A 12087-nucleotide genomic window follows, 5' to 3' on the forward strand; every position below is an offset into this window, starting at 1 on the left:
TAATATAGCATGAAATCAAGAAGCACAGTGCCTCCAGCTTTGTTGTTCTTTCTCAAGATTGCTTTGGTTATTCAGGGTCTTTTATAGTTCATATAAATTTTAGGATTGCTTGTTCTATATCTGTGAAAAATGCCATTGGAATTTTGATAGGGATTGTATTGAATCTGTAGATTGCTTTGGATAATACCAACATTTTAGCAATGTTAATTATTCTATTCCATGAGCACAGAAGATCCTTCCATTTATTTGCATCTTCAGTTTTTTTCTTCGGTGTCTTCTAGTTTTCATCATATAGGCTTTTAAGCTCCTTGGTTAAATTTATTCCCAGTTGTTTTATTCTTTTTGATGCAATTGTAAATGGGATTGTTTTCTTACTTTCACTTTCTGATAGTTGGTTATTAGTGTACAGGAGTACAAAAGATTTTTGTATATTGATTTTGTGTCTTGCAACTTTACTGAATTTATTGATTAGTTTTAATAGTTTTTTTGGTGGAGTCTTCAGGGTTTCCTATATATGATACCATGTCATCTGCAAACAGAGGCAGCGTTACGTCTTCCCTTCAGTTTTGGATGCTTGTTATTTCTTTTTCTCGTCTAATTGCTATGGCTAGGACTTCTGATGCTGTGGTGAATAAAAGTGGTAAGAGTGGACATCCTTTTCTTGTTCCTGCTTATATGGAAAAAGCTCTCAGTTTTTCACTATCAAGTGTGATATCAGCTGTGTGTTTGTCATATATGGCTTTTATTATGTTGAAGTATGTTCCCTCTCTACCCGATTTGCTGAGTTTTTATCATGAATGGTTGTTGAATTTTTCAGATGTTTTTTCTGCATCTATTAAGATGATCCTATGATTCTTATCCTTTATTTTGTTGATGTGGTGTATCACGCTAATTGATTTGCAGGTGTTGAACCATCCTGGCATCCCTGAAATAAACCTCACTTGATCATGGTATATGATCCTTTTAATGTATTGTTGAATTTGATTTGCTGATATTTTGTTGAGGAGTTTTGCACCTAAGTTCATCAGGGATATTTTCGTGTAATTTTCTTTTCTTGTAGTTTCTGTGTCTGGTTTTGGTATCAGGGTAATGCTGGCCTCATGGAATGAGTATGGAAGTGTTCACTTGTCTTCTCATTTTTTTAGAAGAATTTGAGGATTGGTCTTAGTTCTTCCTTAAATGTTTGGTAGGATTCACCAGTGAGGCCATCTGGTCCTGGACTTTTGTTTGTTGAAGGGTTTTTGATTACTGATTCAACCATCTTTACTATTAATTGGTCTGTTCAGATTATCTCCTCCAGATTCAGTCCTGGTAAGTTGTATGTTTCTAGGAATTTATCCGTTTTTTCTAGGTTGTCCAATTTGTTGGTGAATAATTGTTCATAATGGTCTTTTATGATCCTTTGTATATCTTTGGTGTAGAAATACCTTTTGAAACAAGGAAGTTAAGTGAAAGCCTCCCTGAATTCTGAACTTTGAGGCTGTTAGGTCTCTTCCCCCGGTTTGGCTCCCAGAATATGGTTGGTTAGGTATATACCCTCACGCAGGATATCAGAATATTTTGACAAGTCTAAGAGAAAATAAAGATTAAATGTCATCCTTGCCCAGCCAACCTACACTGATCCCTATTGCCAGTGAGCCTTGCTCACTGAACAGTACTAGTCAGTTCCTCAATATGTGCCAACAGCCAGGGAGCACCAGGCATCGAGGAAATGGATTCTAAAGGCAATAGGCAGGTAAAAAGCCGTTGGACATAGAGACTATTCAGTGAGGTGGAAATATAAAGAGAAAAGAATCTCAGAGAGATGAGAGAAGACAGCTTATTGATGAAATAAGAATTGCTACTGGAAAGAACAATGAACAAAAAAGAATATTTGGGAATTAAGCATAGGCATCAGAAATTAAAAATGAAATAGGTTTGGAAGGTTAAATTTAGGAATTCTCACAGAGAATAAAGTAAAAAGACAAAACAGAAAGTAGTAGAGAAAACATGATGAAACTTGGGATTCACTGATAAGGTCCAGCACCAGGAACTCCATCCCAAGGAGAAGACAGGGCCTCAAGAGAATGTTCCAGAAATGAAGATCTTGAGCTTCCAGATGGGAAAGGGCCATTGAATATCCAGCACAGTGTATGAAAGCAGCTTAACATGGAGCAAATTTCTTGAAAATTCAGAACCCCAGGGGCTTCACCATGAGAAAAGATTCTAAAAAGTTTCTGCAAGAGACAACCTGATTACATTTAAAAGGATCAAGAAATCAGATGCCATTTGTCTTTGCAACTGCAGAGTGGACACTAGAAGACTATAAACCAAATTCCTTTCACAATTCAGCAAAGAAGATTCCAACCTGGAGTTCTGAATCTGGCCAGACTATCAGTCATGTGTGAGAGTTGAATGCAGATGTTTCAGATGTGCCAGATCTCAAAGGAACCTTATCTCCTGTGTATTCTCATCAGTCAGCCAAGAAAGAGGAAGATGTTTGATCTGGGAAGTTGGCTCAGACACAAAGAAGAGGACCAGTCTTCTGGAGGGTGCTGAAGTGACACCCAGAGGGCAGTGATCACAGACATTCCAGAGTGGGAACAATGTTGTCATTGAGATCAAGCTGATAGACTGTCTGATGTGTTTAGATGTTTTGAGGAGATCTCATTAATTTGGGAGAGTTTGATGGCAAATAATGATAGGCACATTGAAAACAACAAAGAAAACAGGCAAGTTAATACTTCATGGAGATCTGAATGTTGTGTAAAAATGATTGCATTGTCTTACACCATACACAAAGACAAACTCTAAATGGATGAAAGACCTCAATGTGAGACAGGAATCCATCAAAATCCTTGAGGAGAACATAGGCACTAACCTCTTTGACATCGGCCACAGCAACTTATTTCAAGACACTTCTCAAAAGTCAAGAGAGACAAAAAGAAAAAATGAACTTGTGGGACTTCATCAAGATAAAAAGTTTCTGCACAGCAAAGGAAACAGTCATCAAAACAAAGAGGCAACCCACAGAATGGAAGAAGATATTTGCAAATGGCACTACAGATAAAGGGCTAGTATCCAAAATCTATAAAGAACTTCTCAAACTCAACACCCAAAAACCAAATAATCAAGTCAAAAAACGACAATTTTCCAATGAAGAAACATGACAGTTTTCCAATGAAGAAACATGAGTGGCCAACATGAAAAAATGTTCAACATCATTAGCCATCAGGGAGATTCAGACCAAAACCACATTGAGATACCACCTTACACCAGTTAGAATGGCAAAAATAGACAAGGCAGGAAACAACAAATGTTGGAGAAGATGTGGAGAAAGGGGAACCCTCTCACACTGTTGGTGGGAATTCAAGTGGGTACAGCCACTTTGGAAAACAGTGTAGAGTTTCCTGAAAAAAGTTAAAAATAGAGCTACCCTATGACCCAGCAACTGCACTACTGGGTATTTACCTCAAAGATACAGATGCAGTGAAAAGAAGGGTCACATGCACCCCAATGTTCATAGCAGCATTGTCCACAATAGCCAAACTGTGGAAGGAGCTGAGATGCCCTTCAACAGATGAATGAATAAAGAATATTACTCAGCAATCAGAAAGGATGAATACCCACCATTTGCATCGACATGGATGGAACTGGAGGGGATTATGCTAAGTGAAATAAGTCAATCAGAGAAAGACAATTATCGTATGGTTTCACTATTTTGTGGAACATAAGAAATAGCATGGAGGAGATTAGGAGAAGGAAGGGAAAAATGAAGGGGGAGAATCAGAGGGGGACATGAACCATGAGAGACTGTGGACCCTGGGAAATAAACTGAGGGTTTTGGGGTGGGGGTTGGGGGTGGGTTAGCCCAGTGATGGATATTAAGGAGGGCACATATTGCATGGAGCACTGGGTGTTGTATGCAAACAATGAATCATGGAACGCTACATCAAAAAAGTAATGATGTACTGTATGGTGACTAACATAATTCAAAATTAAAAAAAAATTTTTTTTGCATTGTCATAATGATAAGAATATTGAATATTAATCTAACCAAAATTAGGATGTCAACTATTGGAAAGGTGGTGGGACAGGAAATGTGTGTGTGCAAGCATGGGTGTATGCTTCTGGGCATGTGCGTGTATAATAGAGGAGTTAATTCTTCTCATCGAGAACGCTCCCAACTAAGAAAACAAGCAATAGGATGAACATGATTTCATAAAGGAGACCACCTTATGCTTTTGTGGGAAAATTTACATGTTAAGTTGCTTTTCTCAAATTTGAGGAGTTAATGAAGTAAATAGCTATTACAGAAATAACATCTTTATTTTCCAAGAATAGCTTTGAACTGAAAGTAGATTTTGTTATATATCTGTCATTTTTAATATTGGGGATTTTTCTTCAAGTACCACCTACTTATTTTAGGTGAGCGCCGTTTTGAATGGTATGTTAGATCAGAGCTTCAGGAATCGAGCCAGCCAGAAGCACCAAGGACTGAAACTTGCGAGTACAATTCTGCACAACTGGAAGAAGTGGGACTCCTGGTGGGCCAAAGATTCTGCTCCTGAAAGTAAAACAGCAGTGCTGAACTTACTGGCCAAAATTTTGCAGGTATCTTGAGAAACCTTAAAAAAGAAGTTGTTTTGGACTCTGTAAGTTTTGTCTTTAAAAATATGATGGAGATTTCTTAGGAAGCTCATTGGTTTGATAAGTAAAAAATATTTTTACTGGACAGTTGCTGATTACCTTACATTTTATACTTTTTCCATTATTATTTATACTCATTATCCTTTCCTATACTTTACCTTTTTAGTGTCTACATGCATTGTCTTACCAGATAGATTTAAAATGTTTCAGAACAGGAATTGTTATGATATTCTTAAACCCAAGAACAAATTTGTAGATTATTTCTGAAATTAAAAAACTTGGAAAATGTGTTAAAGGAAATTAGAGGCATAATATAGAAATGTATCATGTTTTTATTTCCCCTCCTTTAGATTGATTCATCTGTATCTTTTAATACAAATCACAGTGCATTCCCTGAAGTCTTTACAACATATGCTAGTCTACTTGCTGATTCAAAGTTGGGTTTACATTTAAAGGTAAGGGATGAAAAAGATTTTTTTTTCAGATTACATTCTCCGTTATTTTCCCATTTTATATTTTTACGTATTTGTGATGTTGTATGTTTTTTATTATGGAGAATTTCAAACATATTCAAAAGCGAGAGTAACCCCTGTGTACCTGTCACTCAGCCTCAGTAGCCATCTGTCTCTGGGCATGTCTGTTTCAACTATGCAGCCGCTCCTACCCTTGAAGGAGACCCGTGGCATCATGTTATTTGATCTGTGCATACTTTTTTATGTCTCTTTAAAAGATAAATATAATCACAATGAATTTCACATACTTAGAAGAACTAGTACTTGTCTTTTCATATGTGTGGTTCAAATTGGCTTTTTTGAGAACTGCTGTATTAGTGAATGACAGAATTTAAACTATTACTCAGTAATTTTTCTATTAATACATATATCTGGGTAATTTTTAGAGTTAAGAACTTAATATTATAATTTTAAAGTCCTATAATAATTAGATTTTATGCTCTAATAAAATGTGGCCTTAATGAAAGACTTTTTTTTAGTAGACCATAAGAATATTTCTTTGGAATTTTCTGTTCTGTGGTTAATCAAGTTTCTCATTCCTCAGTATGAGGGAGCCTGGGAACTTTCTTGCCACATAGGGGAGATAGGAAATATCACCTAGTTTCTTTTATGCTCATTATGAAGTTCTGAATTAGTTCTGTGAGGAATATTTATAAATTATCCCAGAGGTTGTTCAGTATGCTCTTTCCACACCAAACTTATCCAGTGTACTGAGTCTGTATTTGTAGAAGGAAAAATCACAGAGCATCATCATACAGTGTACTATTTAATTACATGTATATAGCCCTCAGTTGGCCCACTGGCCTCTAGAGTAGAAGCTGAGATACATTATTGTGTTCAGGTTGGTTTTCAGTGTAATATAGAAGGTATTCTGAAGTCATTCATTGAATCCAAACAGTACTTTATTTCCAAAGCCTTAAGAAAGCAGTAATTTTATTTATTCTGTAGGATTCGTAAGCCCCGACTGGGGCAATTTCATATGTCTGCATTGCTCCCACAGGGTCAGGCTGTAATTCTTCTTCCATTCTTCACCAATCTTACTGAAGGCAGTCTTGAGGACCTTAAGCATGTTCTTGAAAAGCTTATCATTTCTAATTTCCCCATGAAGTCTGAAGAATTTCCCCCAGGAACTCTGCGGTACAATAATTATGTAGACTGCATGAAAAAGGTTAGTTTTTAGTAGTACCAAGTGAAATTAAAACCTTGTTTTTCTGTTACATTTCTTGATGAAAAGTAAGTGAAATATTCAGAGTCAGAGATGTATTGTAACTTAAGGAATTCAGTTCAATTCATTTTGAAAGCTGGGTAGCTGTGGGGCCAGATGCATATCTAAATCTTTTGGAATTCATTCCCTCCCATTTTAAATTGAAATCTTTTATGCAGAAAAATATTGTGAAATATTATATGCCTTATGTATAAATTTTGAAAATTAATGCCAGAAAGAGCTAAGAAATAGAATAAAGTAGTGGTTATTTGAGAAACATCTAGTGATTATCACCGGTATTATTTAATATACAGATGAAGGTCTCTAAAATACCAGTGGCTTAAACAAGGTGGTAGATTATTTGTTTCTCCTGTACAATACTAGATTGTTATTTATAGCAACTATATACAGATTTCCCCTGCTATCCAAAAGTGAAACATTTCTATGAAAACTTTTGTAAGCCAAAATGATATAAAGCAAAGAAGCAATTACCATTAATTTGTATGGAAATTTTTTGAGCATTATCAGACCCAAAATATCCTCTCTTAGGCACTTTTGCTACCAAAGGACACATCTTGTTAATAGGTGCACAGAATAAATTGAGATAAAGCACAGATGCTCACAGACAACAGTTCAAGGCTATGGTGGCTTGATGCTGATAAGCTGAGTGTAGTTCCTGGGGTGAGAGCTTGGTGGTGACACTCTCAATGCCCCGGTACATGCTGCCTCTAGCTTGCCAGTCACCTTTCTTGAATGGTGCATTCCTGCAATCAGCAGGTCGTTGATGGGATGACACCATCATGTAGGTGCCCTCTAAGTATCCTATTCCAAACAGTCTAATGGTTACCTAATGGTTATAGCATCCACAAAGATTCTACATAGATCGTTGGCACTTTCTTTTAATGTAAATGTGCTAATGTAAATATAAGTACAGTCACTGAACATTTGAAGGAAGCTTCTAACCTAAAAAGATGTAAACCAACAGGAAAAAGGAACTCAGCGGGAACTGAGTCAACAAAGGGAGATGGGGGATGAGCATATCAAAGAAACTGTAAGAGTAGCTTCAGATATGAAAGAAGGTATTGTGTCTGTAAAGTAGAACAAGTAAGTGCTCTTGGAAATTAAATATATAAAAGCAAAATTAAAAAAAAACTTCATAAAACAGAAGATAAAATTGTGGGTATTTCCTAGAAAGCAGAACAAATAGACATCAAGATGGAAAATGGGAGAGTAGAGAACATTAGATGAGCAGCCTAGAACAGTTGCTGTGCAATGAAGATGGTGTGGAAAAGAAAGGTCTCCAAAATAAAAAAAGCCCCCAGAGTACCTGGAATGGTGAAGACCAAGACCTCAGTGAAGGCACATCCTCGTGGAATTTCAGAACCTGGAATCTGATTTTTCAGAACATCCTGACTGCTTTAAGAGGGAAGAACATCTGCAAAACGTTTAAAGAATAAAAACTCAAATATTTAGCAAATGTTATTATATGCCATGCATTCGTTATAGCTGCAGAAATGGCAAAAGTGGTAGCATTTGTTCTCTGTGAAACCCAGCTTTAATTTTCCATTTTGTTAGTACTGGTAAGAACAAAACAAAAATAAAAACCCAAGAAAATTATTTTTTTTTCTAGTTTCTAGATGCATTGGAATTATCTCAAAGTCCTATATTGTTGCAGTTGATGACAGAAATTCTTTGTCGGGAACAGCAGCATGTAATGGAAGAATTATTTCAATCTACTTTCAAAAAGATTGCCAGAAAGTAAGTCATTCTATTCTAGTCTAGGACCCCAGACACCATATACTTTTTATTTCTGTGGGAAATTACCTTCTCTGTTCCAAAAAAAGTTGAGTGGCAATTGCGGTCAACTCTTACAACTCAATTTTATTTTGTTTTTCTTGATGGAGAAAAAAAGACTTATTGTGAAAGTTTCAAACACACTCAACGCTAAAGGTTAAGACCATAATGAACATCCAGATCAAACACGCATGAGCATTTTCCAGCCTTATCAACCCTATTTTGGTCTCTTTTCTTTTGTGCTGTAGTTACTGTAATAAAGCAGATCCCTGATGCCATGTCATTTTACCTCTAATTACTTTTTTTTTTTTTAAGTTTTAGTTAGTTAACATACAGTGCAATATTGGTTTCTGGGGTAGAATTCAGTGATTCATGACTTATATACAACACTTAGTACTCATCACAAGTGCCCTCTTTAATAACCATCACCCATCTAGCCCATCCCCCACATTCTTCCATCAGCCCTCAGTTTGGTCTCTGTTTTTAAGAGTCTCTTACGGTGTGTTTCCCTCTCTCCTTTTTTCCTCTTCCCACTTCCCTTCTTACGTCTTTTGTGGCGGGGGGAGCACAGGCAGACAGGGAGAGAATCTTAAGCAGGCTCCATGCCCAATGCAGAGCCCCATACAGACTCGATCTCACGACCCTAAGATCATGACCTGAGCTGAAATCAAGAGTTGGATGCTTAATCGACTGAGCCACCCAGGCACCCTGGTTCATTTGTTTTCTTTCTTAAATTCCACATATGAGTGAGATCATATGGTATTTGTCTTTCTCTGACTGACTTATTTCACTTAGAATAATACTCTCTAGCTCCATCCACATCATAGCAAATGACAAGATTTCTTTTTTGATGGCTGAGTAATAGTCCATTATAGATAGAGATAGATAGATAGACACACACACACATATATGTATATACACACATACACACACACACACACACACACCCCATATTCTTTATCCATTCATCTGTTGATGGACACATTTGGACTCTCTTCATAGTTTGGCTATTATTGATAATGCTGTTATAAACATCAGGGTGCATGTACCTCTTTGAATGTGTATTTATCCTTTGGGTAAATACCTAGTAGTGCAATTGCTGGATTGTAGGGTAGCTCTATTTTTAACTTTTTGAGGAAGCTCGATACTGTACCCCAGAGTGGCTGCACCAGTTTGCATTCCCACCAACAGCGCAAGAGGTTTCCCCTTTCTTCACATCCTTGCCAACACCTGTTGTTTCTTGTGTTGTTAATTTTAACCATTCAGACAGGTGTGAGATGGTATCTCATCATGGTTTTGATTTGTGTTTCCCTGATGATCACCTCTAATTACTTCTGTATGTATGTCTAAACACACCGTTTTCTTGGGCTGCTATACTACCAGTATCAATGGAATAAAATTATTACGAATTCCATTTTCAGATTTCTCCAGTAATCATAAATGCTCCAGACTGTTGAATTCTTTTAATTCTGATCCAGACGAGGTTCTTACATGACATTTCACTGTTGTATCTCTTAAATCTGTCTTTATCTAGAACAGTCCCCCATCCCCTTATTATTCTTTTGTTGTTGAAGAAACCTGGACACTTGGCCTGCATAGTATCTCAGAGTCCTATATTACCTGATTTTTTTTTTTCTGTTCTTTTCCTTTAACTTGTTCCTCCAGCTCCAGTTTCCTGTAAATGGGAAGTTAAGTCTAAAAGCTTAGTTAGATTCAGGTTCAACTTTTGGCAAGAATACTTAATAGTGGATGCTCTATTTTTCATGTTCATGGCATTTGGGGGTACATAGTGTCCAGTAGCCCTAATTTTCATGATGTTAAGATTGATTAGCCATGTATGACATAGCCTTTTCCCAATGTTCTAGCATGCATTTATGATTATTGCCCCAAATCATTTATTTTATCAGGAGTTGTAAATGGTCATTTAAAAAATCCTTTTTTAGGGGCACCTGGGTGACTCAGTTGGCTAAGTATCTGCCTTCGGCTCAAGTCATGATCTCAGGGTCCTGAGATTGAGCCCCGTGTCGGGTTCCCTGCTCAGCAGGGAGTCTGCTTCTCTCTCTCCCTCTTCCCCTCCCCCCTGCTCATGTTCTCCCTCTCTGTCTCTCTCTCAAATAAATTAAATATTTAAAAAAAATTTTTTTAAATTAAAAATCTTTTTATATCTTCTACATTTAGGAGCTAGAAATCTATTGTAATGAACTTGCCTTTGTCACTAGGGCTGTTCATTACCTGAATATAGTTTTAGTATTTTAGGAAATTACAGTGGAAAAAAGGGAACAAATTTTATTATTAAATTTTTTATTATTTTTTAAAGATTTTAAAAATTTATTTATTAGAGGGAAAGAAGGAGAACATGAGTGGGGGAGGGGCAGAGGGAGAGGGAGAGAGAGAGAATCTTAAGCAGACTTGGTGCTGAGCATGGAGCCCAACACAGGGCTCAATCTCACAACCCTGAGATCATGACCTGAGCTGAAATCAGGAGTCAGACATTGACTGAGACACCCAGGTATTATTAATTTATTATTAATTTTTATTAATTTTTAAAGTAAGGGCTTGATGCCATGGATACTTCTGATTGTGACCAATGAGGGTTTTTTTGGCATTATTTATATTCATATGTAAATATCCATGTTAATTTATCTTATTGAGTTATACTTTACATATCATAAAATTCACCTATTTGAAGCATAGAGTTTAATACTTTTTCGTAACTTTACCTAGTGGTACAACCATCACCATAGAGTAATTTCATCCTCCCAATAAGATCCTATATTAACTCCCATTCCCATTCCCAGCCCCAGGCAATCATTAGTCTACTTTCAGTCTTTATAAATTTGCCTTTTCTGAACATGTCATATAAATGGAATCATACAACATGGGATCTCTTATGTCTGGCTTCCTTTTTCAGCAAGTTTTTGAGGTTCATTCATGACAGCATAAATCAGTAGGTCATTTTTGTTGACATTTTAAAAATCATACTTAACCACCAACTATAGAACATCCTACACAGCAGGAAAATACACATTCTCTTTGAGCATATATGGAAGCCATAAAACAAATCTTAATAAATTTAAAAGGATTGAAATCTTACAAAGTATATTGTCAACCACAATGGAGTTAAATTAGAAATAAATAACAGGAGAAAACGTGAGGAATCCAAAAACATTTCTAAATATCCAACTAATTAATATATTTCTAAGTAGCCCTTCGGTCAGAGAAGAAATTATAAGGGAAATCATATAGCATTTTGATCAGAATAAAATAAAAATAAAGCATATCGATACAACTAAAGCAGTGCTTAGAGAGGAATTTGTATCTTTTAATACCTGTATTAGAAAATAAGAAATATCCTAAATTAATAATATGAACATGTGCCTTAAAATCAAGAAAAAGAAAACTAAACTGAAAGCAAGCAGGAAGAAGGGAATAATAAAAATTAGAGTGAAAAGTAATAAAATTGAAATTAGGAAAATGGTGGAGAAAAATCAATGAAACCAGAGTTGGTTCTTTGAAAATGTAGATGAAATTGACAAACTGTTAGCTGGACAAACTAGGAATAAAAGAAAAGGTACAGTTCATGAAAATTAGGACCGAAAGACCACTAACCTCTCAGATTATAGGAAAATACTATGAATGACATCATGTCAACAAATTCAGCAACTTAACTAAATTGGACAAATTCCTAAAAAGTCACAAATTACCAAAACTCACTCAAGAAGAAATAGAAAGTCTGAGTATAGCTTTAATAAATAAATAAATAGAATTACTCATTTAAAATCTTCTCACAAAGGAAAGCCCAGATCCAAATTGCTTCACTGGTGAATTTTCATCAAATAAATAGAAGAAATAAGACCAACACTTCATAAACTCTTCAGAAAAATAGAGGAGAAAGGAATACTTCCCAACTTATCCTGTGAGGCTAGTATCACACAGTAACAAATCCAG

General features: G+C 36.0%; 1 protein-coding gene across 4 annotated transcripts in view; it reads left to right on the forward strand.

Moving 5' to 3' along the window:
* The window catches only part of PRKDC (protein kinase, DNA-activated, catalytic subunit), a 224653-nt gene that overhangs the window by 76614 nt on the left and 135952 nt on the right, over nucleotides 1-12087 (forward strand). For all 4 annotated transcript variants that reach the window (XM_045789112.2, XM_045789113.2, XM_045789115.2 and 1 more), the window contains 4 exons: nucleotides 4408-4593; nucleotides 4980-5084; nucleotides 6142-6309; nucleotides 7976-8103. In XM_045789112.2, coding sequence (XP_045645068.2) covers nucleotides 4408-4593; nucleotides 4980-5084; nucleotides 6142-6309; nucleotides 7976-8103 — 587 coding nt within the window. The remainder of the gene's footprint in view (nucleotides 1-4407; nucleotides 4594-4979; nucleotides 5085-6141; nucleotides 6310-7975; nucleotides 8104-12087) is intronic.

This window comes from Ursus americanus, chromosome 9 (assembly GCF_024610735.1).
Source record: "Ursus americanus isolate L20-20 chromosome 9, mUrsAme1.1.p, whole genome shotgun sequence".
Lineage (NCBI taxonomy): Eukaryota > Metazoa > Chordata > Mammalia > Carnivora > Ursidae > Ursus > Ursus americanus.